Here is a 16544-nt window from a genome sequence, read left to right on the forward strand (position 1 = left end):
AATTGAGTTGTCGACACACTACAGGCATCAAAAGCCAGAAACACTCTCGTTAATAATGAACCCGAACACATTATACAAGTGGAGTGGCCTCTCTTAGGCAGAGCAGAGCCTTTCACATGCTGTGAGAAAGAGCCCCAAAGGGGAAGAAGCTGTTGCTTGACTGTTTTTTGAGATTTCCCACAGACATGACAAAAGCATTCAAAGTCAACCTTAACCCAGTGACATAAAGATACCACAGGTATCACGACAATGATTTTATGACCTCCATTTAGATAAATCCAAATATTTAAAGCAGTTGTAATATGTTTTGATCTCAGTTACATTAACAATACGTGTTATGACAAACCCCCAAATGTATAATGACAACCAAATGTCTTGACCTTCAGAGTTCATGGAAATAGTCTTGACCCACTAATACTTCCTGTGAACTGAGCTGGTAAATAGAATCTGCCCGTTCTTCCAAATGGACTGCTATCAACTGAAACGTGTGACTTCAGAAGTCATAGAATTAAGTTAGGATGACAATGTAATTTCCCTCAGAATCAATGGCTTAAAACATCCCTAGAAAAACTAATGCACTAGGGTTTTTTTTTAATGTTAAAACCAATAAAGCAGCAAGCTTTTATCAGATCAGTATTGCTCTCTAGTTTTACATTCAACTCATGAGGCACAGATCATAGTTCAATCAATACCCAGAAGGCTAGAGTACTTCAAATTGGTTGTGGACACATGAGAAGACAGAAAAAGTCCTAGTCTAAATATATGCTTTGCTGATTGTAAGCTGGAACAAAAAGAATGAGGCCCTAAACCCCTCAAATAATAATAATAATAATAATAATAATAATAATAATAATAATAATAATAATAATAATAATAATAATAATAATGCAAAAGCAAGTCCCAGGCATGCCTGCCTTCATGCAAACTCAAGAAAGATGAAACACCAAAGGAATTTAATCCTGATGTCAAATCACAGCAATATGGCAAGTGTTAAGAAGGATGAATTTGGCCAGGATCTAACTGGAGAAAAATGCTTCTACACTTCTCTTTCCGATGTATCAGAAAGCAGCAAGAACAGCAGCGCTCCCTGCAATGACACTAAAAATCTTTGGCTACTTCTCGCATTTGAGGAGGTAGCAAAACCTCTGTGAGTATCACCTGGGGTAAGGACCTCAGGCAGCAACAGGGAGGAAAGGGACCACAGTACGGGGTGAGTACACCTCCTTTCTTTTATTCACTCTGCAGCACACAGCAAAGAAGCTGCAGCTTTTTGCCAAGAAAGGGGGATATAGAAAACAGGCCCATGAACAGGTTTTGTCCATGGCGCTGGACGACAGGATTAGAAACAGTTCTCTGAGTCTACACATACAAACTGACCTTCATCGCTCCCCAAATACTTAAGGAAAAAAAACCCCAAAGCTTTCTCATGTGATTCGCAGCGAGGTTGCTGTCTAAATCAGGCTCGACAGAAAGATCACAAAGTTTATGCCTGAACCTTCTCTGCAGGTATAATAGAGATCCAGCAGTCAAGTCACTTGGGAGGCATCTTTTTGGTAATCGGAGCAATCTGTGCTTCTCCTTGACTTTCCCTGCTGACAAGAATTCTTGCACTTCTGCCAGCAGCTGATTGAAAAGAGAGCTTAGTCCCATGTTACACAGAAGTGGTTAATAGCTATCCTTAGCTAACACAATTAAAATATCCAAGCTTTCTCCTACAAAGGACCAATGTTTTTCAATCTCCTCTGTACATAATGAATTAGAAAGGGCCAAAAATCTAAAGATCTTTCTTTAAGAAATCTAAATCTCTTTCTTTAAGAGACTTGGCATTGCTTAAAAGTGCTCAAATAACTTATCAGGAGCTCCCTAGCTATGATTCACTTTCTTGATTTTTTCAAATCATCAAAACATATAAAAAATCCAATAAAACAAGATAAATATGTGCTAGCAACCCTGATCAAAGCTAAGCTTCTTCAGTAATGGTAACTGGCCTCAACACACAGGCCAGCCTCAAGAGAGTTTTCTCCCCAATTGTTTTTATTTCAAACTGAAAAGAATAATCTTTTTCAAAATCCAACCCAAAATTTGAACTCCACAATTAACCATAAGACTTCCAGTAATTCTGGTAACCTTCCCTAGGCCACACACACCCACAGATACAGCCACCTGGGAGGAAGCTAATAGTTCTACATCCATAGCAACTTCAAGGGTGACTTTTTTTGGAGACAGCAGAAAAATTGAGTGACTTCTTCAAGACCACAAGAAATGACATGACCTGATGTCTCATTCTACTTCTCTGATAAAACTCTGGAGATCAAGAATTATATTGACTATTGACTTTACAAATTGTCTGACAACCAAGTTACAAGGGGGCTTCTCAGAAGTATGTTGATCTTTCCTGGCCCACAGAGAAAGAAAAAACTCTGTACAGTTATGAAAAAGCCTTTGCTACAGGGGAATCTAATACAATAGTATTTATTCCATCGTCTTTAAACTAAAACCAGCCAGGTTTGTGTAGCTCATTTAACTCTGTGATCACTTGCCTATCAAGGTGGGATAAGCTAACCTAACACAGATATCCAAGAAGCCTATTCAACCTGACCTGAGCCAGGGGATTAACAAATGGAATACAGGAAAGCCCCAGAAAACCATCCCCAGGGAACATCCCAACACTAACACAAGAAAGTCCACATCTACAGCAGAAATCCACACAGAAAACATCTGCAATAAACCTTAATAAAATGCATCAGCTAAGTTTTCTCTTGTCTGTACTCACGTAGAGTTTACAGGAGCAGCATGTTAGCTGAGAAAACAAAAGAGTGTAACACAAACCAGCAGTAGTGGGATAAGAAGCAAGGAAGCTGAGACGAAGACTCAGCATACTCCAATAGTCAAAAGCTCCTGACTACAAACACCTTTCACTTCTCCACAGGAAAGGAAAAAGCCAGTCAGCAAAAATATTGAACCGGTTAGGCAGTCAGTTTTTAATTAACACTTCCACTAATACCAAGTTGTCATTGAAGGGAGCATAATGCATTTGACAGAATCCCTGGATAAGAAGGAAAAGCTACTATAGATAATATTGACTGTTCATGGCCCCTAGACACCCAGCCATCATTATTCAGCTCAGGTGGTGAGGACACACAGAGCCAGGTGCTGAAGCTTTGTCTTTGCAGACCCCAGGGTGCCACATGCAGTCCCAGCTCTCTTACCTTCACTCACAGGAACAGGGAATGAAGTCACAAAACAAAAACCACAGAGAAAGTTGCGTTATGGGTGTCCTCAGCACGGGGCGCTACACCAAAAGGGGCCCCAGGAAGGTCTGCAGCTGGGGCCACATGAAATCACCCTGGTGATGCTGCAAGACAGATGCTGTTTTCATAAACCTCCTTCTGCAATCCTACTCAATCTTTCTCACATCCTTGAAGTGCTGGACATTTACCAAGGACCTGAAATGCAACAGCGCAACTTCTAGCTCTTGCATAGCATTGCTAGTCACGCCAGCAAAGGTCTGTGACGGCAACTCTAACGAGCCAGAAGGGCCCTCGTATTCAGGGGAGATCAGCAAAAAATAGAGCGTGTTCTTCCTTTGAGGTGATCCCCTGCGAGGTGACGGCAGTGGGGAAAGGTAGCAGCAGCCAAGTCACAGAGGGGATGATAAAATGTCAGACTCCTGGCAGTACAAAATGGCAGCTGAACCCTGGCGAAACGCCAAGCTGTTCAAACAGTGAATCGAGGAGTACACAGAGCCATAGTTATCATTAGCATAATAAGAGAGTGGTACAACAGCCACCTAGTTACTCGGAAGGGTCATGGAGAAATCATAACAAAGCAAAGTTTTAAGGAGAGACACAAAAGAAAACAATGACGTAGCTGCTTGGTGGGTTTTACCCGGAGGTTCTTCCATGCGTGAAGTACGGCCCGGGAGAAAGTACAAAGACTGTTTAAAAGATCAAGCTCTGAATCAAGAGCGGCCAGCCGTGCCTGCGGAACTCAAACAGCTCCACAACATATAAAAGATCATATGAAAAGTGTGACACTGAAGACAAAAGATCTTTGAAGAAAAATGGGCTGTTTGTGTAAATTTGAATAAAACCTGGGCTCAATAGTCAGTCAAGATTTTTTCCTTTCTAGCCAGAAAAGACTGTTTTCTCTTTTCCTCAAATGAAGCAGAAAAGAAGAGATAACAGGGAGAGAAAATTCTACAAACAAAATCTGAACATTTTGATATTTGCATTTTTTCATTTTGAATGTCATATGAATAATATTTACAGATCCATTGCTTCATGCAATTAGCCAGCTGTCTGGGTGAAATTAATCAGAGTTGTAATAAAAGTATTAAACATCGAGTTTCAGATATAAAGCTACACAGATATGAAAATTTCTAGATTTATTGTACTTTCTACATCTGGAGCAATCTGTAGACAGAGCTGAAGTTTAAAATCAGAAGTTTTCTTTGCGAATAGAAAGATCAGAGTTTTTATTGAGCTCTGAATTCCTCTGGAATCTGTGTACAAAAAAACCCCTCTTATTTAGTAGGTACAATCTGGTCCTCCGTGAACAGAAATATTACTGTTTACACATTGCCACCTCCGTTTTAATCTGTGCTGCTCCTGCTTCTCCCATTAACCTATTCCATTATTACAGACATCAAGAACCCTGCGTATACAAAAAACGCTTCTCCCAAGGCAAGGTCAACTCTTTCCCATACAAGACAACCACATATGCTGCATCCTAAGTATCACATATCCAGACAGCCTAAGTTACAAGCTAATACTGCCACTAAGACTCTCCATCTCATTTGTTATCATATGATATCAGACAGAACATCAACTGAAGACGTGCCTTTTGGATTTTAGAGGCTAATGCAGTTGGACCGGTAAAACCTCTACCCTGGTATCTTCCTTTTGCTTTTACACATCTTTTTTTTTCCTTGTCTAAAATCCATGAAGTCATGGGTTTCTTCTATCCTTGGAAAAATAAACCAACCCAAAACCAACCCACCCAACAAAAAAACCCAATGAAACACAACCCTTTAAGTACCCCTGTGTTTAACTGGCTTCTTTCCAAGCACCTCTCTCTCCACTGACAGGAGTGAAACCCACCTTTAGAATGTAATAAACTTATGGCTTCCAACCCCAGGCATCCCCAAAAGGGAGATCATGTTCTTTTCAGACACCAAAGTATTTCTACTGTCATAAATCGTTCCTGACAGCAGTATTTGACACACTATTTCAAATTACGCTTTTTCTAGCTTAATCACAGTTTTGCTATGTACACCAACAGACTTTGACATGCACTGGTGCAAGCTAAGCTCAGGGCCATATACCTAAGGCACACATCTTAATTCTCATTTGCAATGCTCATTGTAAACCATAATAACTTCTAATTGAAACTGTTTATCCTGTAAAAGTTCACCTATCAGTAACATATTTCACAACACAAATTCAGGGAAGCACACATTGGCTTTTCCAATTAGGATAGCTGCTTATTAAACCTCTCATCTTCTTGTTTTTGAAAGCTGCATTTTAGATCATTTCAGAACATCCTCTTCCCCGGAAGAGGTATTCAATGCAACATGCTTATGAAGAAAAATGAGAATTGACATCTCTCTTGTCCGGTAATTTTGCGTCAATGACTATATACACAGCAGTGACAGGAAAGAAGATACACTCCTGTTACGAACTATTACGACTGAAAAAGCTAGAGAACATACTCTATTTGCCTTTCAAACACAGCTTTTAAAATGCTGACTTGTAGTCATTCTTAGTTCTGGATTTTTCTGCTGTTCACAATTAAACACATTACAACCACAGATCACATCAGCAAGTAGTGGAAAGCAAGAACTTTGCTTTTTTACTGTACTTTGGCAGTAATGAAAAAGCCCGCAACCGACTGTTCTATATTAAATATTTAACTGTACTGAAAGGACAAACCCAGAGAGTTTTTATAAACTCCAGCTCACCCATCCTGTAACTCAGAAAAAGAAATAATGTGAACTAATCAACTGTGACCCTGAAATGTTCAAGCTAGGAATCCTGACTTGCTCATTTAAACAAAAGGTAAATCACTTACAGAACTGGATGAACAATCAGCTCTGGACTATATGATTTGATTACTGTTGCCGCATCTTTGGTACAAAACACATGGGATAAATCTGCACCCTAAAAAAGAAAATTTGCAAATAGGATTATCAAGTTCATACTTAATGACAACTTTATCATTCTAAAGCATACTCAGTGAATAATACACCTGAATTCTTGCTTCTCAGGAGTTAGAGCACACTTTATTGTTTTTCCTATTTTGGTTCAGACCACCATACACTGTTTTGGAAAAAAATATAATATAATTTTTTATATAATATATATTTTTCTGCTTCTTACCAATAGGATGATTGAAAATACAGATCTTGGACCTCTATTCACTTGAGAAATGTTCCTCATTTGCAAATGAGCAAAGACTAAAATGTCACATGTACATTAAGAAGAAAGGCAAAAGAACACAGAAAAACAAGAGACACGCCACATTGGAGAGAAAAAACAATACTGTAATATACTTGCAAAATATAGCTATGGCAATCTATGAGTACATTTCCAGTCCTACCGTTTTTCTGAATGTGCCAGATCTGTACCAGATAAAGGCTGGCATAATTTCAACAATACCCCTTAAGTTAAATAAGCATTAAAGCTGAAGAGTTTAGCCTCAAGTTTCTGTTATAAACTCAAAAAAATCATATAAACACATAAAAATCACATAAGAAGTGACCAGAAAGCCTGATCCTGTATCTGTCTTGTATACTGAAATTTCTCAAGGTTAAGAAAGCATCTCTTCTGCTTTACTACTACACATTCAACATTTCAAGCTACTAAGCAATGCAGAGATTCACTTCTATGACTATTCACGTGCAGATGCAATGATCTGAGACCAACTGACTTCAATATGGGAGATCCTAATATACTAGCGTATCCACACGTAGTGAACAGAAAGCTGAGTGGCTTTAATATTTTACATGAAGGATGATAAAATAATTATCATTTCAGTTCTAAATTCTGAAGAGATTATATCCAGTGGGGCTGGAAATACCTGGATCGGTTACCTATTTATTGAAACAAGTCTTCAAAAAAAAAAACCACCATACTCCGAAACCATTGACCCACTATATACAGAAGTATAAATATATATACAAGTATAAGTTTTATGTAAGTGCTATTTGTTTACATTTGCATAATCACCACTGTATTTATATACTCTGCAATAGCAATTTTTTAGCCAGTTAATGAAGTTGACACTTCTAGGGGAAAAAAAAAAAGCTTAGAAAATACTTCTGCTAAAGATTATAATGTAAATAAAATGTGCTAATAAAAATTACATTAAATTCAACCAACAATCTTTAGACTTAAGGCACGTAAGAATTTTACTAGCCTAAAGCTGTAAGTTTTGAAAGAAAGTTCCTTCACTCAACTGCTTATCAGGTGCAGAAAAAAAATCTGAATAACTGACTCCAGCACTGAAACCACAACTTTAAACCTTAATCTAAAGTTATTTTATTGTTCACTTCCGGAGAAAATATTTCATCAGGTTTTGACAAAAACCTGATAAAACAGTTCTCTCTCTGCAATTTTCAGGTTTTTGACATATCTCTAAATTTACCTCATACAGCAAAAATATTTACAGAAAACATAGTAAATGACACATATTTACAAATTACTTCTACAAATCCAGGACTAAGGATTTTCTTTGTTAAATAGAAGACCTTTCAGAACTCAAATTTCATGTGCACAGAATGAGTATCTTTAAAGAATGGCGCTTAGCCAATATAAATGAAGAGAAGTTCATTTTGGATTGGTATAGAAAAACACGTACCACTTTGAGAGCCGTAATTGCAGCAAAATATGGTGCTCCAGTGTACCTGGAATGAAATACAATTTAGATTAGGAAACTCCCTGCTATAACAAAGTCCCAAATTCAAGAGCAAATTTTGAAGGAAGCTTTCTCTTTTTATTTGCTGACAGATAAAATCTTGCTATACTGAAGTCAATCTCAAACCTGGCTTTGATTTCAAAGATGTAGCATTTCACATTATACACCTGATCCTTTCTACTTACAAAGATCATGCAATCAAAAAGCAAACTCTTCTCAGACAACCAACTTAAGTTTAGAGACAAACAAAGCAAAACAAGGGTCCAGCACTGTTTGCAAGCTAAATCTGGGATCTGTAACGTGGATCAATCCCATCTGGTTTTAGATGCTTAACTCAAGTGCCTAAACTGTGATCCAAGTTACCCCAAGTTCTCTTTGTGAAGACTGAAGAGAGATATATGGACAGAATCACCCTTCAGAGTTGCCTGCCTTTGCCAGGAAGCAAGAATCTAAGCCCCTTAGATCAACAGGAAAACTAACTCCTGGGTAATCCACCCAGCTATTAAGACAGCACCTTTTTACTCTTTATCGAATGTTTGTTAATGGCAGATGTCCAAGAGCAGATCTCTCTTAGAGGAGAAAGATGCCATCTCCGTTTCAAAAGGGAAATTGAAAAACAGGAAGGTGTAGTAGCTCATTAAAAGTTGCGCAGATTACTGAATGCGGCCGAGAAAAGAATAGTGCCCATTTTATTTCTAGGTCAGTACAGCATTTAACTAACATATGCTGTGTCTCTTTTTTTCCCCTGAAACATGCTATTTCTATTACTCTAGGACATAAAATGAGGTATTGACAGAATCTAGTAAACGCAACAATTTATCAAAATGGAAAGCATGCAGTAAGAAAATAACCTATTCCTGATTGAAGAAACTCAGTTTCCAAGATACCAAAATATCAAAATAATCAGATGTACCATTATCTTACTGTGTACTACTTATTCTTTAACTTCATCATGCGATGGACTAACATTGAAAGCAGAGAGATTCTGATGGTCAAAAGACAGAGAAGGCAGACACAAACAGTGCTCCAATTTACAATCACATCCACTACCAAAATTTTGCAACAGAACTGCAGGAAAACATCTTTCGTAAGTGTGCATGGTCATGATGATGGACTAGTAAAGCTCTCTGGAAAATACTCATGTTTTAAATGTGAGTTTGAATGGCTTCTGCAAGTACTTATGACATCCTCACACTCTCTCAGAAATAAAAATAAAATTCTTGTTTAACTTACTCTCGACATCCTCCAACAATGCCTATACGTCCATCTTGACCTTTATGCCTTTTCCCTGTTAGAGGAGGGATAACGTTGCGCACCAGCTGAAAAATATTCTCCATATCCTTTAGAGAGTGTGTTCTGTGCAGTGAGAAAGACCTCTCTATAACTGAAAAGAGGAAGAAAACAAGTGTTACTTTTAAGTATGTTCTTTCTTAAACTACTGCCAGCATTTCTTTTAAGCACTCGTAATCACTAATAAAAACACCCAAAGATATAAAAAAGTGACATACTTCTAAAAACGAAACGCTTGGTCACATAAAGGCCTTTAAAACAGTGAGTAACTAGAGAGGCTGATCGTTTCACAAATGAATTTGGGGGTCTGATGCAGAGAATATTCCCACTGACTGCTCACAGCCCTAATTTAGGGCTCAGGTGCAGAAAGAAACAACAGCCCAGAATAGTTATACGAGCATTTTGTAACTAGAAATATCTTCTTGGTTCAGCCTGAAATCACTTCCATAATAAAGCTCAAATAAAATAGGTGCACTTAGTAAGGACTAAACGCATCCAGAACCAGAGCAAGCACAGAGCAACTAAACCACATCTTAAACGTACATCCATTCTTATTTTTTGCTTTTCCTTAAAGACTTCCACCTCTTAGCAGAATAAAGGCCCATCTCACTGGGGTATTTTTATCTTCACAGGTTGTTGCAAAGCATAATGAGAGTTTGCAAAACTATAACCCAACTAGATGCAAACATTACAAACATCCCAAAAAGTTTCCAGCTAGAATAAAACTACAGATCTCTGGTGCAAAGCTGCACATCAAGCTACTTATTAAGACAACTACACACTCAGAATATGTCACGTTTTCAAATTACTGTTTCAAAAGACTACACAATTTACAAGAATAAATTATTTCAACAATTACAGGAGACTTAAACTGCCTAACACAGCATGAATTTGAAGAGCAGTACTTCTATCAATGACATGTTAACTATAAACTGCAGTGAGTACACTAAAAGAATAAGTTCTTGTATTTCAACCATGTTCTTACATTTCAACAGAGCTCCCCGTTAACTATAAAACTCCGTTCAGAAAAGAATTTATTTGAATGTTAATATTAAGTCTCCTAAACCACAGCTATGCTTACTTTCTTACAGATCTAAAAAGCTTTCAAGGAACTGCTATGTAGTAATACATAATTATGTAAAAAATTACTCCCACCATACTCCTTATTTTCAGCTGTATAAAACTTAGTAATCCCCCCACCACCACCACCATCTACAGGAGAGAAAAAATAAAAACAAAAAAAGAGGAAAAACTGTTTCAGAGATTTTGGACATAAAATGCAATAATCAAGAAAACTGCATCTGCGCTTTATCAGCAGAAAGCATCTTTTTCTCCATCTTCCACAGAAATCTAAGCCTAAATCAGACACGCTAATCTTCAGTAATAAAATGTGTTAGTGTTCAATAAAGATAAAAACTCCCGCTTGATCTTTTGCTTTTAAAAACCTCCTATAATACAGGGATACCATTCCTATTGAGATTAAAGTAAACAAACAAACAAACAAATATTTAAAAAAAACACTGTGTTTTGGATTATGGCCAAAATAGCATTGCAGTGACCCAGAGAACAAAATGCTTCTCTCCTCTGGAAACAGGGCGGGTTATTTTCTTTAAATCACACTTCTTGCACTCGCTGGTTTTCAACCACACATGGAATACGTCTATCATACAGCCTGCAGCTCTTTAAGTGAAATGTTGTTTAGAAGGTCCTCTGTTGCTGTTTTTTGTTTATGTGTAATATAAAGCGGCTGCATAATAAATTCTTAACAGAGCTCCACTTACCTACAGAAACATAGTTAGCTATAAACAACTGAAACCTTAATTCCTTAAAAGATGTGCTGCCTGATGCATTATTTTTGCACTTTATTATAAGCGCTTTGTTACACCTTCACCAATTTAAAGATTAGAATCCCAAGTTGCTCTTCCTACGGTTAAATGGATATAACGCATTTTTGCACAGTGTAATACGACTGTACACCTGTATGATGAAATCCAGCAAGAAAAATGGAACTTTAGTTTCACGTCTTTACAGGTAACAAAACTCTTTCCATGAAAAACCTTTCAGAGGTAATGGTAAGGCCTTCTAGATACCATCACCCCAGTCTAGAACCTCAAACAATTTCCTAAGGAATTCTCTAAAGTACTCCCCATTTCCTTTTAATTTAGAAGCGAAACCACCATTTCAAACACAGAATCCACATGTATGCCATTGTTTATCAAGGAAAGTCTGCTGCCATCAAGGGAATGGGATCAACCATCCCATCAAGAAGACACACAACCACATCAGCCAGCCTAAGCTCTCAACAGGCCTAACCATCCAGTCCCCACGCAGTTCACAGGGAAACATGGTACGGAACGTAGAACTGAAAAGGCTCCAAGATCCTCTCAGGAATCAGCGAATGCCCTTTAAGATCTAGCACGCCAAATTATTATTCAACACTGAGACTGGGTGGACTTTTTTTTTTTCTTTTCAAAGCACACTTTTTTCTTCTGAGCAGTGTGAAATCTGGAATTAAAACAGAATGAAACTTGTTTCCTTTGCACGCGGCAGGCTGCAACCACTGAGCCCCAAAGCAACTCTGGTTTCACCACTGAGAGTATCCCCATTTTCCTCCTGCCATATACAAAGACTACGAGAAAGACACATGACACGGAGCCACAGACCCCAATAAGTCTGTTAATGAATGCTAATTTCCAATTATTAGCTTCCGGCCCACAAATAAGGATAACGGAAGGAAAAGTTTGCGCACAAATACCAATTCTAGAGTTAGTGCTTTGCCTTTTTCTTTAAAATAAATTCAGACACCCAAAGAATCTATAAATTAACTGGTGTAGAAGAAAAGCATATGCCATATTTTCAACTTCTTTTACACCTACTACAATAATGCGATGTTTCATTAAAACATAAGATTCAGGATTTTGATTTAAAATAAATTTATTTTAAAGAAGATGGGTTTTAACATTCGACTTACTTCAGTGTAGGCAAAACTGCGCTTTTCACGAGCCTGGAAAAAACGTTTTGAAGAGCCTTAGCTTCATATACTGGGTCAGGCCTCTTAAATTTAACATCAGCAGAATTTCTGCTGCAAGGTATTTAATGTTTCCAGACAGCTTTCATCAAATGGTGCTACTTGCCTTTTATATATAAAATTTCTCCTAACTTCACTTTACGGAGATGTGAATATGGAAAAGAGTCCCCACTGCTTATAGGGTTCGAAATGTGTGGTTTTGCTGAGTAAAATTTGTTATAACTAACATTATCTATATCAAATGATCAGTACAATGGTACAAATGACGTTTTCATTCCACTTTATATCAGACAGACACCTTCACCGCGATATTAAATATTTCCAATTAGCTTTTATTTTCAAAAGCTACGTACTACCAGTGCTTTCACACAGAAGTTTAAAAAAACCTAGCTTTTATTTATGCTATGGAAGGAAGTACCTATCGGTGGAGAAAGTGCTGCTGTCATAGCATTATAATTAAAGTTATCCCCATACGAACGATGGTTCGCTCTTTGAGGTGGACTTGCTGGTATAGATTGTGACCTTTGTGATACCGTAGAAGAAATTCCTGCCAACATCTGTCCCAACATCTGTAACATCTGGAGCTCTCGAGCATGCTCAGCTTCCCGACGCTTGTCCTCAATTTTGAGCCTCTGCTCTTCATATCTGTAAAATTTCTCTTCTGTATCCACGCTCTGCTGCAGGAATTTTTCCATCATTTTATCCCACGTTAAATTTGCATGGCGCTTTTTTGATCTTTTGGGCTGATTGAGAGGTGGGTTAATAGTTGGAGCACTGATTTCTTTAAAGCCTAAAACAAGAAGAGACACAATTATTTGTAATTCCAAGAGGAAAGCAGCAAAAAACCTCCCTATGAAACGTGGACCTAACGCATCACGAAACTGTTATACTTTTTCCAATGTGAATTGCAATTACATAGGATATTTTTATTTCAGGGTACCGAAGCAGAAGTGAAAGCATCTGCAAAGTTATAAAGGTAACCCGAAAAACACAGAGGCATCTTTTCATTGTTGTAGTACTAAACTTCAACAATGGGAGTCTTTTTGATCTTCTAAAAAGGTTTAAGTGAAGGCTATTAAATAGCACAGCCTCATTTGTGTACTGCAGGTAATTACATTAATCTAAATTGAGTTCGAGTCTGTTGGTATTCCGGATTTGCATTTCAAAAGAACATTAGTGTAAACAACTCTTTGATGGGGTTTATGTGTAAAAAGAAGGTTGGTTAAACGTCAACCAATTGGCTGATTCCTCAGTGATGTCAACTTGGGAAGACAGGTTCACGTTTGTATGAAAACCACCGCGTTAATCTAGATTTAAAACAAACAAGAAACACTGTCCTGCAAGCGCAGAAATACGGAGCCGAGGGTCAAGAAGGACCAAGGGACCAGAGCTACCTGGTCCCAGAGCTAACAGACCGGGCTGCTTCGAGCCCGCTGGAGTTAGGAGCAGCGTTTTCTGAACCAACTCGAGCGACTGATTATGCAAAGGGTCTCCCACAGCCCGCTGGCCCGTCTGCAACAAAAAGCGGATTTTCCAGGTATTCTCGCCATCGATCAGCAGAACAGCACACGGCCCGCAGGGAGCCGGGAAACCCTCCAGCGAGAAGGATGTCACGGGCGCTACCTGACACTGTGTCCCGGTCATCCCTGCGCTAGTTTTCCGCCGGTTCCCACGGACAAACCCCGCTAAGAAGCCGCTCGGCGCGGCTCCGCGGGGAGAAGGGGAAGCTCTCGGGGACGAGGGTTTCGGGAGGCTCGGTAGCGCGGCCCCGGGGGGGCTACTCACCGTCGCCCGGCGGCACGGGGATGGCGAAGGGGGGGCACTCCACCTTGACGGGGCGCTCGGCGTACGAGGAGCACTCCCCGGAGTCCTCGGCGAAGTCGTGCCGGGGGGACTCGAGCTCGGCGTCCTCGTCCAGGTCAGGGTCGGCGCCGTGCGGGGCGCCCGGGGGGGGCGGCTGCGGGGGGAGCGGCTCGGGGGGAGGGGGGGCGCCGTCGGGCCCCCCCCTGCAGCTGAGGATGCGGTCCATCTCGTCGTAGTACTTGCAGATCTTGCGGGCGTGCCCGTTCTTCTTCAGCCCGTCCCGGGCCTGGTAGTACTGGCGCTTGAGGCCCTTGATGCGAATGCGGCACTGCTCGGGGGTGCGCTCGAAGCCCAGCTCGGCCAGCCGGCACGCCACGTCCCGGTACACATGGCTGTTGCGAAAGTTCCCGTCCAGCGCCGACTGCACGTCGGCCTCGCCCCAGATCTCCAGCAGCGCCCGCGTCTCCAGGTCCGACCAGAGGAAGCCCCGCGTGTTCGTGATCATCCTCGGCCGGCCGGGGTCACTGCAATGGCCGCGCGCCGGGAGAGGGAGGGAGGCGGGCGGGGAGGGAGGGACGGAGGGGGCGGAGGAGGAGGAGGGAGGGACGGGGGTTTAACGCCCGCTCTCGGCTCTCGCGGGGGCCGCCCACGCCGGGCCCCGGGCGCCGCATCGCCGCCCCGCGCACCAACGACCGTCCCGCTCGGCGGGCGCCTGCGGGAAAAAATACCCCGAACGAATCCGGCCTCTCGCTCCCGACCCATTTCTGAGCCCGGTACCGAAAACGGCGCCGATACATACAGCGGCGGCCTCCCCCGGGCAGGGCAGGCGGCTCCGCAGCCGCCCCCCGCGGCACCGACACCCCCAACCCGGCACCCGCTGGCAGCCGCGGCGCCCCCCGGGGGCTCCCGCTGGGCCGGGCGGCCCCTGCCCGCAGCGCATCCCGGGGGGCTAGCGGCCCCGGGTTTTGCGGTGGAGCCTCCCGGAGGCTCCCGCTGCACCAGGCAGGCTCTGCCCGCAGCGCATCCCGGGGGGCTAGCGGCCCCGGGTTTTGCGGTGGAGCTCTCCCGCGGGATCGCACAGGGCACCCCCGCGAGGGAGCTGGAGGTGGGGGGTTTGCGATGGAGCCTCCCGCTGCACCGGGCAGCCCCGGCCCGCAGCGCATCCCTAGGGGCTGTCGGTCCCGGGTTTTGCGGAGGAGCCTCCCGCAGCGCCCACCCCCGCGAGGGAGCTGCAGGCCGCGGGTTTGCGATGGAAGGTCCCGCCGGACCGGGCAGCCCTGCGGCGACGAAGGGTTTTTGGGCGCTTTTCGTGCCCTCTCGCACCCGACCGGCCCCCGGCGAGGGCTCGTGGTGCCGCTCCGGCCCCCGCGCTTGGCTTTGGCTCCGAAGCCGGGAGCTGCGGCGCCGAACCCACCTCCTCCTCCCCCCGCCCCCGGCGGCCCTGCCTCCCGTCAGGAATTCCGTGAATTGGTGCAGTGGGAAGCCTTCCAAGCACCAGAAGGGAGTCGACAGGGAAGCTGGGGAGAGGCTTTCGCAAGGGCGTGAAGCGATAGGACGAGGGGGAATGGCTTTCAGTTGGAAGGGGGGAGGTTTAGGTTAGACATTAGGAAGAAATCCCTCAGGACGAGGGCGGTGACCCTGGAGCGGGTGGCCCAAGAGAAGCCGCGATGCCCCGTCCTGGAAGCGTTCGAGGCCAGGCCGGATGGGGTTTTAATACTGGAAAGCTGGGGAGGGGCTTCTTCCCAGGGCGTCCTATCACTGGTCGAGGGGGGGTGGCTTTCAATTGGAAAGGGACCGATTTAGACCAGGCATCAGGAAGAAATTCCTCACGCTGGCACTGGCACTGGCCGCCCAGCTGTGGAAGCTGTGGCTGCCCCTTCCTGGAGGCGTTCAAGGCCGGTTTGGAGGGGAGCGGCCCGTGCCCGCTGGAACCGGGTGCTCTTTGCGGTCCCTTCCGACCCAACGCGCCTCCCCGGCTGCGCGCGCCCCCCGCCCCCCTCCCCGCGGCGCCGGTACCTCCGTCCCCCCGCAGCCAGAGGGCGAGGCACAGCGCGGCCAGCGCGCCGGCAGCGACAGCGCCGCGTCCCCACATCCCCCGGCTCGGGGCGGGGGGCGGGGACCCGGGGGGCGGGGCGGCTCTTACCTCGCCGCGGCGCGGGGCTCCCGGCGCCCCCCGCCAGGAGCGCGGGCAGGCGGCGCGCGCAGCGCATCGGCGCGGCTTCCGGCCTGGGAGGGGGCGGGGGGGGGTGGAAACTGCGCGGGGGCGCGCGCCCGCGCCGCGCCGCTCTCCCCCCTCCCACCCCCCCCACCCCCCGCCTCGGGGCGCGGCGGCCAATGGCGGCGCGCGGGGGGGGCGGGGCCTGAGGGAGCCGGGAAACGGCTGCGGGGAGGTGGGGGGGCAACGGTCGCCTCTGAGGGAACCCGGGGGAACGGCGTGGCGTGAGCCAACCCCGGGGCACCGGTCGCCCTCGCGGAACGGTGTTGGATGAGCCAACCCGAGGGCACC

At 43.9% G+C, this 16544-nt stretch overlaps 1 protein-coding gene across 4 annotated transcripts in view; it reads right to left on the reverse strand.

The window, feature by feature from the left end:
• The window catches only part of NAXD (NAD(P)HX dehydratase), a 52824-nt gene extending 36519 nt beyond the window's left edge, over nt 1–16305 (reverse strand). Inside the window, exons 1-6 of one of the 4 annotated variants that reach the window (XM_069878448.1) lie at nt 16182–16305; nt 14021–14562; nt 12654–13025; nt 9151–9301; nt 7861–7906; nt 6073–6161 (exon numbers count right to left, since the gene is read on the reverse strand). In XM_069878448.1, the coding sequence (XP_069734549.1) occupies nt 6073–6161; nt 7861–7906; nt 9151–9301; nt 12654–13025; nt 14021–14543 (1181 nt within the window). In that variant the 5' untranslated portion in view covers nt 14544–14562; nt 16182–16305. Of the gene's footprint in view, nt 1–6072; nt 6162–7860; nt 7907–9150; nt 9302–12653; nt 13026–14020; nt 14563–16054; nt 16145–16181 lie in introns of those variants that run through there. The other 3 variants (XM_069878456.1, XM_069878472.1, XM_069878464.1) reach the window with 3 other exon arrangements.
• Between the last annotated feature and the right edge of the window lie 239 nt (nt 16306–16544).

Source organism: Phaenicophaeus curvirostris, chromosome 1 (genome assembly GCF_032191515.1).
Source record: "Phaenicophaeus curvirostris isolate KB17595 chromosome 1, BPBGC_Pcur_1.0, whole genome shotgun sequence".
Taxonomy (NCBI): Eukaryota; Metazoa; Chordata; class Aves; order Cuculiformes; family Cuculidae; genus Phaenicophaeus; species Phaenicophaeus curvirostris.